The 13,553-nt window shown below is 46.6% G+C and overlaps 3 protein-coding genes across 6 annotated transcripts in view; 1 reads left to right on the forward strand and 2 right to left on the reverse strand.

The window, feature by feature from the left end:
• Positions 1-2,210, reverse strand: part of mrpl1 (mitochondrial ribosomal protein L1) — a 5,726-nt gene extending 3,516 nt beyond the window's left edge. The window contains exons 1-3 of one of the 3 annotated variants that reach the window (XM_078086340.1): positions 2,051-2,210; positions 1,233-1,319; positions 1-3 (exon numbers count right to left, since the gene is read on the reverse strand). The exon at positions 1-3 is cut by the window's left edge and continues 106 nt beyond it. In XM_078086340.1, the coding sequence (XP_077942466.1) occupies positions 1-3; positions 1,233-1,263 (34 nt within the window). In that variant the 5' untranslated portion in view covers positions 1,264-1,319; positions 2,051-2,210. Of the gene's footprint in view, positions 4-1,232; positions 1,320-1,786; positions 1,978-2,050 lie in introns of those variants that run through there. The other 2 variants (XM_078086339.1, XM_078086341.1) reach the window with 2 other exon arrangements.
• On the forward strand, positions 1,867-11,536 carry cnot6l (CCR4-NOT transcription complex, subunit 6-like). 2 transcript variants are annotated; one of them, XM_040194656.2, is made up of 12 exons: positions 1,867-2,005; positions 3,219-3,340; positions 3,589-3,775; positions 4,193-4,278; positions 4,367-4,456; positions 4,551-4,619; positions 4,737-4,894; positions 5,509-5,663; positions 5,896-6,047; positions 8,112-8,327; positions 8,404-8,606; positions 8,686-11,536. In XM_040194656.2, exons 2-12 carry the CDS (start codon positions 3,229-3,231, stop codon positions 8,896-8,898), a joined length of 1,641 nt encoding a protein of 546 aa, XP_040050590.1. In that variant the 5' UTR covers positions 1,867-2,005; positions 3,219-3,228; the 3' UTR covers positions 8,899-11,536. The 2 variants fall into 2 exon arrangements, with proteins under 2 accessions (XP_040050590.1, XP_040050592.1); XM_040194658.2 differs by lacking the exon at positions 1,867-2,005 and adding an exon at positions 2,635-2,655.
• A 45-nt stretch (positions 11,537-11,581) lies between these two features.
• On the reverse strand, positions 11,582-13,313 carry LOC120813919 (C-X-C motif chemokine 13-like). The gene is made up of 3 exons (XM_040169505.2): positions 13,172-13,313; positions 12,643-12,760; positions 11,582-11,978 (listed from the first exon to the last, which is right to left on the reverse strand). The coding sequence occupies exons 1-3, from the start codon at positions 13,236-13,238 to the stop codon at positions 11,876-11,878; spliced, it is 288 nt and encodes a 95-aa protein (XP_040025439.2). The 5' UTR covers positions 13,239-13,313; the 3' UTR covers positions 11,582-11,875.
• Between the last annotated feature and the right edge of the window lie 240 nt (positions 13,314-13,553).

Below are 13,553 nucleotides of genomic sequence, written 5' to 3' on the forward strand. Positions count from 1 at the left end.
AAGCTGGACCAGAGAACAAAAGCTGCTAAGAGATGGAAGAGCAACAGACTGCGTCCACCGAGGGAGCATCCCAGCGCTGCATTACAAACATAACAACACACTAGAAGAGAATCGGTTTCACTCAGAGGATGTCTTTACAAAAGGAGCCGTACGCCTCCTCAAATAACTACCAATAAGAGTTGGATGTGGATCAAATTTATTATAAATACATTTTTAAAATCACGTCAAACTCAGCAGCGGTTTATCTCAGCGGCTCCAACAAACAGAAGCCGACTGTATCCAATGTTTGTGCAGTTTGCATGAAAGTGGATCCATTTGTCGTTGGATGAAAGTCAGCATCATTTAATGGAGACGGCAGCGGGCCACACTGATTGGCAGCAACGTGTGCGCTTTGCAGACTTAAACGTGTGCTCAGTTAACTCGCCATCGGCGATGCTATTAAGTTCAAGCTGAAAAGCACTCGAGTCTTTGGGAGAATCTGAATATTTCCGTCTGTCAATGACCGCAGGAGAAAGTGTGAAGCCTGTTGCTGGTGTGGTTGTCAGTTTGTGTTTCGCCGACTGCAGGATTACAAATGTAATGAATTAGAAACTTTTGGGTTGGACAGGTAGAAACAGCGGACATATGAATACGTGTGTAAAGTTTAATTGGATGGTAATGTCCCTTGTATTGGCCTTTTGTTTAGTTGTTAGTTATTTGATCCACAGTAATGATCTTTTCACAAAGAGCACGTCAAGTTCTTTTAATCTGCTTAATTCTGACGGTTCAATAAGCACTTAGAAGCAAATGCATGTTAACTATTTAATTCGGGCTCCTGTGATTCACTACGCAATAGTTTCATTCAGCAGAATGTTGATGATTTTTAATCCTCGTCTTCGACCACGGCGACGTGTTTTGGTTCAAGGACGCTCGAAGAAATCGATTAATTTCATGCGATAGAAAAGCTTCCATATTAACACAATGAATGAGGAAATGATGGAATGATTGTAATAATTGCGATCCCACATTCAGTAAGGTTGTCAATGCGTGGAACTATAAAACACAGACGGTGACAGTGGAAATGATTCGGATGTGCTCGTGTTGTAGCTAGCAAACGGAAGCTAACAGGCTCAGCGGCCGTTTGGCGCTTAAAACAAAAACATAATTCAATACAATAACAACGGTTGTGTACACCCGTGACCTAATAGTTAACTGTAACTTAAACGTCAGTCAATTTCACAAAAAGAACTGACCTTTCCACACAGTCCGTGCGCAGGTGGCCATGTCTGTGAACCCCGTTGGTCCGTGTGGAAACAGAGACGCGCGAGGAACGGTTCCACCTGGGGGGCAAGAAACAGATCCCCCTTAAAACAGTGACTTTTCGTTTTTGTGCTTTGATTTTTGGTAAATGCCAAAAGTCCACAACATATCTTCAGTTAGCGTACATAATGGTTATGATTTACTTTTATATTCTGCATGTGTTTGATTTACCAATTTGTTATTTTAGTATATGTTCAATTGACATTACATTACATTAACTGACGCTTTTATCCAAAGTTCTACCAGGTGTAGTCGGGACAGGTGTGTCTTTCGTTTCGTAACATGTATACTGTAAAGAAAGTTATATACATATACATAGAAAATATTCTCAGCCAAATTCCGCAGTGTTTTTAATTCAAATATATTTAAAAAAATTGATTTTCTAATACTTTATAACAGACTACGATATTCACAATATGATTCATTCACAGCACAATACGCATCCCGAACATCGTTTTTGTGTCATTCATAATAAATATAAGCTCACACACAATCTTTCCCAACTTGACAAAAAATAATCGCACGAGCGACGGAGGGAGCCCGCGTGTGTGCGCGCGCGTACGGGCCCATCGAGTACGAGCGGAAGTCGCGTTTGTTGTTCTTCCTTCTGCTTCCGAGGCGTTCAGGGTCTGAACGGGTTCAACGGCCGCGTCCGCATGTCGCCACGGACCCCCCCGTAGAGCGTCGCCCCCCGCCCCGGATGAAGGTAACGTCCCGCCTCGCTCCGTCCCGACGCCGCGGACACTCTCACCCGGGCTTGTCACGGGTTAGATTCCTCAGTTAAATCGGCTTCGGTGTCTACCGATAAACCCCCCCCCCCCCTTTACCCCCCTCCCTCCGGAAAAACAAATCCACCGCCGCGCTCTGAGTCCTTCCACCGGTTTAATTTGTTTAAATGCTTAAAGCAGTCCGGGAGGGGGTTACCTCGATGCCAGGTATGACAGCTGGTGAGAGGCGCGCGCCACCCCCTCTGTCACGTGCCGCACGTCAGGTGTCACTTTTGACATCACGGCTATGTTTGGGTTCGCAGCTGTCGCGCGGTGCCCCCCCCCCCCCCCCCCCACCGCCCCCCGCTACATGTTTACCATTTACAAAAACAAAATTAAAAAAAAGGAGGAAAAAAAACTCCCGCCATTGAAAAAGTGGTTTCCAAGGCAACGGCTCGTCTATCTGTCACACCAGATGCACGTTGACCATCAGCGTCACAGGGTCACGTGACGAGGGCCCCCCCCCCGTGGTTTCTATCTCTATAAACATCATATTTATCTGCCCAGTGTGTAAACAAGTTACTCTCCTCCAAACTTATTTTAATAATAAAGAACATCAGGTGCAGAACATCTCGTCACTTAGACCACGGTGAGACCTCATTAAACCCTGTTCACAGTCTGATATCAAAGATATTATGCAGATGTCTCTCGCTTTAGTTGCATATTAACGTTAACATTGGGAGAATGTTACTGTGTGTTAGCAGCAGTCGTATCTGTTTCAGGCCAATATGTGCTTTAATCAGTTAATCCAGTTTATTTATTTACCTATGTCTACTTATTTATTTATTTTATGTCCGGTTGAGCTTGTCAAGGTGATTCAATATAGCACAATATTAATAAGAATATTCATCCAGCATTGATTCATCTATCTGTGTGTTTAGGACTGTTGGATGCTGCTCTCAGAAACTGCAATAATCATTTTTATTAAAAAATGATGTTACATCAGCGAGTGTAATAATCAAATAATATGATGGCATATTTTGCCTTTTCTTTTTAAAGCATGTTCTCTTTTATTTAAAGGTTCCTCGTTGTGTGACTTTTCTTTATCTTATTCTAAATGAGCGTTCATACTTGTTATTGCAGGGAGAGTAGCTGCTGACTCAGTATCAGTGTTTGTTGGGTTCTTAATTCACCCTTTGCTTGGTTCTTCAGATTAACAGGTATGCCAAAGGAAAAATATGATCCTCCAGATCCCCGCAGATGTTACACCATCATGCCGGCGGAGGAGGCGGCCAGCGGGAAGAAGTCTTACTGGGCCGAGCTGGAGATCTCTGGTCAGTCCAACTATCGAACCCCGAAGAAGAAGGTGGAGCCTCCTAAAGGCCGGGCGAAATCTAAAAATGTATTTCTCCTTTAGTCCGGTTATATATTTTACATATAACCGGACTAAACTTCATCTTCTTCACCCTCAAAACAACCAGAGTCGGCTTCTTGCTTTTAGCGCGGAAACAATGTCTCCCACGAAAACGTTTTCTAGCAGCGACGGGAGCCTGTTTGAGCCCCTTGTGTTCCTCCCCGTCAGGCCGGGTGAGGAGCCTGAGCAGCTCCTTGTGGACGCTCAGCCACCTGACGGCGCTGCACATCAACGACAACAACCTGAGCCGCATCCCGCCCGACATCGCCAAGCTGCCCCACCTGGCCTACCTGAACCTGTCGTCCAATAAGCTGCGCAGCCTTCCCGCCGAGCTGGGCAACGTGGTGTCTCTCAGGTACCTGACGCCGGAAAACCCGCCGGAGGTGTGATGAAGTCAAAGTGAGCGGATAGTGGAAGCACATTAACTAAACGCCGCTTAGTGACCTGAATGGAGGTGAAGGTCAACCTGCCATTCTGGACTCAAATATCCCCCCCCCGTGTACTGCAGCTTTAACTGTATCAGTGACTGTAGCTCTGGAAGCTCTACACGGAGTCACATTGTGATATCGGTGATGTGTATCAGAGGTGACTGGCGTCCACCTCGCACAGAGGATGGATTCCTCCAATCAGAAGCTCCGCCTTCACTCAGCCGTGTCTGCCGGATGATTCTTCGGACTCGTTCGAGTGTTTACCGGACAGAAAGAGGCGTTGTGAGGAAAGGTTCCCCCGAAGACAAAGACTCACTGGAGCTTCTGTCCCTTCTGTCCTGCAGGGAGTTGCTTTTAAACAACAATCTTCTACGGGTTTTGCCTTATGAACTCGGCAGGCTTTTCCAGTTGCAAACTCTGGGGCTAAAAGGTGAGTCTTTTTTGTTGTTACCATTAGTCTTTCTTTGGCTCAGAGGCTTGTTTGTTGTTTCCATCCATCCGTTAACTCTCCTTTGCAGGAAACCCTTTGTCCCCGGACATCCTCAATCTGTACCAGGAGCCGGACGGAACCAGAAAGCTTCTGAACTACATGCTGGACAATCTGGCAGGTGAGCGCCCTCGTGAATACCTAACCCCGCCCCCCCCGGCCTCCTGGTGTTCGTCCCAGAGAAGTGAGCGCTCGCGTCTCTGTGTCGTCCGCAGTGCACCCGGAGCAGCTCCCCCAAAGGCCCTGGATCACCCTGAAGGAGCGAGACCAAACGAGTCCCACGGGTACGGTCGCCATGGAGACGGATTGTTTACTGGTTGTTTAGCGTTGGGCCTGACGTCGACGCGTGGCTATAGCTCAGGGGTGGTCTCGTGTGTTTGTTGTCGTTTGTCGTTCTGCAGCCGTGTTCACGGTCATGTGCTACAACGTGCTGTGCGACAAGTACGCCACGCGGCAGCTGTACGCCTACTGCCCGTCCTGGGCCCTCAACTGGGAGTACCGCAAGAAGGGCATCATGGAGGAGATCACCAGCTGTGACGCCGACATCATCAGCCTGCAGGTAAAGTCAGGCTCCGCCTCCACGCCGACCGGTCCCATCCCGCTCCACTCGATGTTGGCTTCTTGTCATTCATTCAATTCTCTCACTATGGTCCTTTTTAATTACAAGTGGACTTAATAAAAGTAACACAGGAGAGTTTAATCCGCAGTAATGTCTTATTTCCATAAGGTGTCACTATTGACTTTAATGTTAAAGATGGACTGTATTTAATTTATTGAATGCAAATTAATACATTATAAACTATTAATTTTTACAAATCATCGTTGTTCATTTTAGGTCACGAGCAAAAACACTTTTCACATTTGTTTTGTGGTGATATTTAGAAACAAACGTTATAGATCAAGAAGCTGTGAACACAGCCGGGGCTGATGGGAAATGTAGTCTGCGTGTTTTCTGTCATAAACGAAATAGCCACAGTTCTTAGTGCTCCTGTACAGATGTGTGTACCTCATTACTGAAGTAACTAGTGTGTGTGTGTGTGTGTGTGTGTGTGTGTGTGTGTGTGTGTGTGTGTGTGTGTGTGTGTGTGTGTGTGTGTGTGTGTGTGTGTGTGTGTGTGCGTGCGTGCGTGTGCGTGTGCGTGTGTGCGTGCGTGCGTGCGTGCGTGCGTGCAGGAGGTGGAGACGGAGCAGTACTACACCATGTTCCTGGACACCCTGAAGCAGCGCGGTTATGACGGCTACTTCTGCCCAAAGTCTCGAGCCAAACTGGTTTCTGAGCAGGAGAGGAAACACGTGGACGGCTGCGCCGTGTTCTTCAAGACCGACAAGTGAGTTCCCCCATCAGCAGAAACCCGCCTCTGAGGGCCGATAGGAGGAGAAGAAAGTCATTATCTAAAGAAAGCTGAGACTTAAATAGGAACAGCTTCATGTTGCACAATGAAAGCACCCCAAGAGTTCTTCAGATTTCACAATCGAAACAGAGTAGTGTGTGTGTGTGTGTGTGTCTGTGTGTGTGTGTGTGTGTAAAATAACTCCCCGAGGATATTTGTGTTCCTGCAGGTTCACTCTGGTCCAGAAACATACTGTGGAGTTCAACCAGGTGGCCTTGGCCAACTCTGAGGGGTCAGAGGTCATGCTGAACAGAGTAATGACCAAAGACAACATCGGGGTGGCCGTCCTGCTGGAGGTCAACAAGGACCTTTTCTCAGAGGGTAAGAAGCATCTTCAGAGAACATGTAATGTTAGTAACACCCCCCCCCCCCCCCCCCGCAGCTGCATTCTGTGTGGTGACCAGCAGGGGGCGACTCCTCTGCTCCCATAGACGTCTATGAGGAAATGACTCTACTTCTCTGTAGTGACCAGCAGGGGGCGACTCCTCTGCTCCCATATACGTCTATGAGGAAATGACTCTACTTCTCTGTAGTGACCAGCAGGGGGCGACTCCTCTGCTCCCATAGACGTCTATGAGGAAATGACTCTACTTCTCTGTAGTGACCAGCAGGGGGCGACTCCTCTGCTCCCATAGACGTCTATGAGGAAATGACTCTACTTCTCTGTAGTGACCAGCAGGGGGCGACTCCTCTGCTCCCATAGACGTCTATGAGGAAATGACTCTACTTCTCTGTAGTGACCAGCAGGGGGCGACTCCTCTGCTCCCATAGACGTCTATGAGGAAATGACTCTTCTTCTCTCTTGATTTATTCCCTCAGTAAACATTGTAAACATGAGTTTATGATCTCAGTCTCCATGTGGGAGTTATCTTTTAGTTATTTATTTTACAAATTCAACAAATATTATTGTTTGGTTTCTCGTGTTTTTTGTATTCAATTTAGTTTAATCATTTTTTTGTGATTGTTGACTTGTTTTCAAGTGTTGTGGATTCATTTATTCACAGTTTCAACTATTAAGTATTCTCTAACTCACTGACTCGATTACGAGGACACACACATCCCCGCAGGGACTTTCAGTGACACACACCCATAGGACACACTATATTAGAGCAACAACACTCAAAATCAGCCGAGCTCTTTTCCGGAAAGACACTAACGAGGTGATGATGCAACACACTAGTTAATACATTTCTTTGACCATTGGATTGAGTGAAGATCTCCCCCTCAATCCCAACTACCGTACGTAACCCTCCTCCTGTTGTTGTCGTCCCACTGTTCTTCTGCTTGTCCTTCACTTGCCCCTCTATCTGGTAGTTGACACACACACACATGAGACCGTTGTCCCACAGCTGGTGTCTCTACATTATCTTGTCCTACACCTTCTGCCATCCCCAGTGTCATGATGACTCCTGTCTTTCCATGTCTTTGCAGCCTTGGCTAGTTGGCGTCTCGCTATATCTGTCTACCGGCCTCCTGTCACCTTCCCTCTGTTGAATTGTAACTCATCTGCAGGGGTTTATTAATATAGTTACATCCCTACTTACCCCATTGCTCTAAAACGGATTATATTATATATTATTATATATTATGAATACATGTTGGACGATAAGAAACATTTTCCCTCAACACAAGTATGCATAGTTTGGTTAATTTGACCACTAATTGGGTAATACTGTGGGCACCTGGAGGTTACTTAAGGGCATAGCCAGGTGTAGGACCAGGTGGACGTTTTTGACCAGCGGGTCACAGCAGCACTGCATAGGAAGGCAGCCGTGTTTTATCGTATGCGTTTTGGTGGCTTCTGTGGAATAAATGCAAAAACAAAGGAAAATAGCGGCTTTCTTACTGCGTGAAAGAAACAGAAGAAGGTGCATCAGTGGCCCTTTGACGGGTAACGATTTATTGGTCCCACGGACAAATGGCCTCTACGCTCTAGTTTCAAGTCTTCTTCAATACAGCAATGAGGTTCATTCTGCTTACTGGGATTGACAGGTCTCCTATTCGGCACTGGCTGTATAATCTACCAGAGAAAAAGGCGACAATTCCTCACCTGCTGATAATTCTGATTAATCAACAGTTAATCGACTCATCTGTATCTTCAAGGTTTACGTCATATAGTGTTACTGTACACGATGTAGAAGAGAGGAACCTGTGTTGGACAATAACGGCACGTGTACGGTTTAACTTCCCCGTTTGTGGTTATTTCGTTGTGTTATTCCTTCTCTTCCCTTTTAGTACTTTTATTTTTATGCTCAAAAAGTCTTCTAAAGTTGCATCAGAGCTCTGGGTTTTTCTGTAGCTAAAACGAGACCATGTTGTGGTTTATTTGGTGGGTTTCAGAAGCCCCGCCCCCCCCGCCCTCATGTTTGGCGTCTCACTTTTCAGGCAGGAAGCCGCCTCAGGAGAGGCAGCTGATCCTGGTGGCCAACGCCCACATGCACTGGGACCCCGAGTACTCGGACGTCAAGCTGGTCCAGACCATGATGTTCCTGTCGGAGCTGAAGAGCATCGCCGAGAGGGCGTCCGGCTCCGCGGCGTCCGGCGACCCGTCCTCCATCCCCATCGTCCTGTGCGCCGACCTCAACTCGCTGCCCGACTCCGGTAGGCCCCTCCCCTGCAGGGAGCTCCCGCTGGTTATGCGCATAGACGCGCACTTACACGCGTATGTGTTGTCCAGGCGTGGTGGAGTACCTGAGCAACGGAGGCGTGGCCGAGACCCACAAGGACTTCAAGGAGCTGCGCTACAGCGACTGCCTCACCAACTTCAGCTGCAACGGCAAGAACGGCCCCTCCGACGGCAGCGTGACGCACAGCTTCCAGCTGAGGAGCGCCTACGACGGCAGCGAGATGCCCTACACCAACTACACCTACGACTTCAAGGTGAGCACCTCCTCCTCCTCCTCCTCCTCCTCCTCCTCCTCCAACTCTGCAACACTGCTGGACCTCTTTGTGTCCTCAGGGCGTCATCGACTACATCTTCTTCTCGAGGACCCACATGAGTGTCCTCGGCCTGCTGGGCCCCCTGGACAGCCAGTGGCTCAGCGACAACAGCGTCACCGGCTGCCCCCACCCCCACGTGCCCTCGGACCACTTCTCCCTGCTGGCCCAGCTGGAGCTGCACCCCCCGCCGCTCAACCCCCTCAACGGGCTGCACCTGCCGGTCCACAGGTAGTGCAGCCCCCCCCCCTCACGGCTTTATACAGAACCCTCTACCGACCACCGATCATGTTGAAAAAAATCCAGACGCCCCCGACCCCCCCGACCCCGAGACACAGCAACACAAGAGGACTGAAAAGGACTGAAGTATTCGCCCGTTTGTTCATCTTACATTTGCTCTACCCCCCCCCCCCCCCCCCCCCCCCATGATACCAAATGTCTGCCGTTGGGATGGAGTTGCTATGGTGACCCCCAATGTCAATTGTCTGTACCCCCCCCCCCAAACATCAAACCATAACGACTAATACAATCAACATTTTAAAGATAAACTACGTAAAGTTCATTTGTTCTTTTTCACGTTTTACACAGACGTGAAGTTTTATTTGAGTGGATTTATTTATTTGTTAAAGTCCGCCGTCCCGACCGAAACAAAGCAAAACAAAACCTCTCAACGTCGTTTTTAAAAGTAGTCATTCAAACACACAGAAGGTAGAACGGGACATCGTATCCTCGATGGGGGGGGGGAGGGGGGCTTTCACGTTGCCGTGGTGATGGTTTTAAAGACAGTCAGACAACGTCTTAAAAACCGTCACCACGGCAACGAAAAGAGGATCCACCACGACTCAAAACCCTTTTGCTTTGAGATGAACAGTTAGAAGTGATGAAGTGACACATGTTGACCAACAAGGTGCGTCAGGTGCTTTTAAAGGGCTCTTAAAGGGAGTGTCGGACCACCACTCAGCCAAAGACCCCCCCCGACGAACATGAGATTATATTTATTATTTATGAGACCCGGAGCTGAATGTATGTAAACAAAGGCTTCTTCTTATCATCTTCATTTAGCGGGGTGACGATGAAGGCGTAACCCAGGGCGACGCATCCAGCACAGCCTCAGGGGAAGCCGCTCATGAGGCCCAGCGGAGGCCTGTGTTTACACACCTCGCCGTCGTTGTTGTTGTTGTTGTTGTGGTGGTCGAGGCCATTTTTTGATAAAATTGCTGCCTCACTTTTTGCTCCGTTCCCAAAGACGAACCTGAATGATTCCAGTTAGTAGATTAGTCCCTCTACAAAAAACCTCCCACGCTAAATGTTTAACATTTAACGCCTCCCGTGAGATCGATAACAGCAAAGCAAGCAAGCAAAATCTTGGATAATCAGAGAGGCAGTAGAAAGACGTGGGATCCAACGGAGTCACTATAGATATATATATATATATATATATATATAGATTAGCTGGCTGCACCAACACTGTCCCACATATCTGAAACCAAACTGGCAAATGAGTGACATCCTTTGCTCTGCTCACTATCTGAACAAGAGAAGCTGTAATGCTTTGTAAGCACTTTGAGGCCGATACTCCTCCGGGCTCACAGGGTTCTGTTGGTGGTTCTGCTGATGGTTCCGTACGGCAGCGGTACGCGAGTCAAACTGCCTGCCGAGCTGGTTCTGTCCCGGTGGACGTCTTCTTTTCTACAACAACGTGCCTCGTTTGTACGACAGCAGCACTGCCCACGAGACCCACACCCTCATCCCTCCATCCCGTCATCTAAATAAGGGAGACACTTTTACGACGATACTTTACGACTCTTTAAATGTTCTTTGCTGATCACAGGTCAACGCACGGCTTGCTGAGGAGTCCCATTTTAAAATCAACAGCATCAAACTCTGTCCAAAGTCTTCACTCAGTTTGGTGATTAAAAGAACATCTTTCACCGGCACATCCGAGTTATTTCTGAAATAAAGGTCCTCGGAATCATTGAGGTGAAACCTGCTGAGGATCATCGGTGCTACTTCATCTTTAAGGAGCTCAACTCTGACTCCAGGTCAGCTGCAGACGAGAGGAGGCACCATGTTGGGCTCTGAGGGGACGAGCTGACGAGACAAAGCGAGTCGGGTGGAGATGTGTCTGATGGAGCAGGGAGATGCTCTCTGAGGGGCTTATTTATACCTCTATGAACGTCACAGCTGATCGGAGGCAAAGAAATACAGTTTTTAACCCCCAAAATAACAATAAACTTCAAAAAAATATTTAAAATCAGTGAAAGGTTTTATAATTGATAAAAAGCACGTTGAGATTATATCTCGGTAAGTGTTTGTTTTCATATCATTTGAAACTACATTCTCTGTGTTTTATGATGATGATTTTTATTATTTAGGTTTTCTGAAAGAGGAACTTTTACACATCACTCAACATAAGTTGAGTTCACATCCATGTCTTTTTAAATGATTACGCAACAGTGATGTCATCGTTTGAGTTTAACAGAACCTGCATTAATAAAACTGGAGGCATTTTAAACACGCAGGAATACAGAAGAAAAGGACTATCGGGATGCATTGTGGGAAATGTAGGACACAAAAAGTGTCTTAAAGTGGGGATGTCGGCAGTGAGATAATAAATGGAGTTATGAAGTCCCTCACGAGGAGAAGAATAAATGAACGAGGCAGTTTGGGATTATGAATCTAATCTGTGGGATTTGGAGGGATTTGTTTCTGTTTTCGGTCCTCGTGGTTATTTATTTAACACTTGTTTGTAAAGTTTCCTCTTGTTGTGTTGAATACACAAAATACAGCTGTGTTCAACACATTGACCCCCACACACACACACACACACACGCTCTCTCCTCCTGGAGGCAATAAACACGTCATTTTTGGAAGATTGTCTGTGATGTTTTATTTATGAAAACACAGTTCAAAGCTTTGTGTCATAGGTTTATTAAAGACATCAGATTCATATTATTCAGACAAATTTACAGGAAGTCAACATGTGTACATGTTTTATCAAAATGTTTCTGACAAAAACTGACCACCGCAAACCTTCACCCTGACTGAATGTTATTTTCATTATTCATTATTTAATTCAAGGGGGGGTTCAATTCAAAACGCTTTTGTCCAAAATGCTTCCACACATTCCGTGTAAAGCGACGTGGGACCTGCCCAGGTGAGGGGTCCTGCCCAGGTGAGACGTCCTCTGTGATGTTCTGGCCCCGGTGCCGTCAGGTGGAAATCAAGCTGTTATGCTGCAGTTTGCTGAGCAGGACGTGCAACCAGGCCTCATCCGGGTTCACACACAACTTTGAGCCGTTCCTCCGGGTCACTCTGGAGAGGAACATCTTATTCTTATTTAACCGTACAGACGTTTATATATCAAGTAGATTCACTGAAGTGCAGGACTGTAAATGTGTTTTTTGAAGCACTACTTGATAACTGTAGTTATTTTACTACTACAGAAGTACTTGTGTCACTACGCATTAGCTTAGCGTAGCGTAGCATAGAAACAGGAAGTAGTGGGAGACAACCAGCCTGACTCCCTCCAAAGTAAAAGAAATATGAGAACGAAATAATGAATAAAGCTCTGGAAGTGCTGGAAAGACCAAAACTAGCTGTTTCCCCCTGCTTTCATAGGTTATGCTAAGCTACGCTAACTGCTGCATAACATGAGACCACCAAGTACAAAGTGAAATATTTGTGTCCTGCAGCTACGTTCAACTTCTAATTAAAAATATAAAAAAATCGGACGTATTTGACAAAACAGCAGCAACATGTAAAATTACTGCTCCTCCCCACAAAAACTACAAAATTACAACACTGAAAGCCTACAAGATGAATTCTTTCACTTTTGACATTCATGTTCTATTGATGACACTGTAATTAATTGTAATTGTGTTTAAAACTGTTTTTACATTTTGTCCTTGCGACTCCAGTATTCTCCACACATCAAACACGAGTCAGAACTTCTGCACAACGACTGAACTGCACTCACATGATCTCGGTCCGACGGCAGAGGCCTGAAACAGGAACCACCTCGATCCTCCGGATGACCCGAGTGGGCACGGGGTCAGAGGTCGTCTGGATGCAGCGACAGCCCCGCGTTGGGAAAGCTGTGAATATTTAACATATAAGAATCACAGTCACGGTCAAACAAGTTCAGAGATTAAACCTCTCAATTTAAACACATTTCATCCCCCACGGAATCCATGAGAAACTCCCCTCAAGGGTCCAAGCAGCTGCTTCTGCAGCCGTTAAAGGTTTTAATACAGTTTTGTATTTAATTTGCTCAGTGCAGTTTGGTGTGTTTAGAATTAAGTCCTAAACATCAAGCTCAAAGACTTAAACTTAAAATGAAAAACAAATAGATGAGTGTAAATTATCACGGAAATAAAATACTGTTAACTTCAGTTTATCGACTGTGAAAGCGTCACAAACCCAAATAACACCAACATCATTGGAGGTGAGTAAATCAGTGAAGCAGATTGATTAAGATGAATTTAGGTTAATTAAAGAGTCCTCACCGTGCAGACGGGCGACGCAGCAGCAGAGAGTCACGGCCAACAGGAGGAGCAGCTGGGGGGTCTTCATCTCTGCGAGGGGGGGGCAGCAGGCTCAGAGAGAGAGGCGAGAGTGATGTGAGAGTGAGTGAAAGCCGGCTTTATGAAGAGGAGAATACGGAAGTGCTCCTTTCTGGACGCATCAGAAGATAAAGATTGTGGCAACAACTTTTTTTTTTTTTTTTTTGCTGATTGAGCTTTTAGGTGGGCGGAACGGTGGTTAGCACTGTTGCCTCACAGCAAGAAGGTCCTGGGTTCGATTCCACCCAGTGGCCTTTCTGTGTGGAGTCTGCATGTTCTCCCTGTGTCTGCGTGGGTTCTCTCCGGGTTCTCCGGCTTCCTCCCA

The sequence above is a fragment of the Gasterosteus aculeatus genome, chromosome 13, assembly GCF_964276395.1.
Source record: "Gasterosteus aculeatus chromosome 13, fGasAcu3.hap1.1, whole genome shotgun sequence".
NCBI lineage: Eukaryota > Metazoa > Chordata > Actinopteri > Perciformes > Gasterosteidae > Gasterosteus > Gasterosteus aculeatus.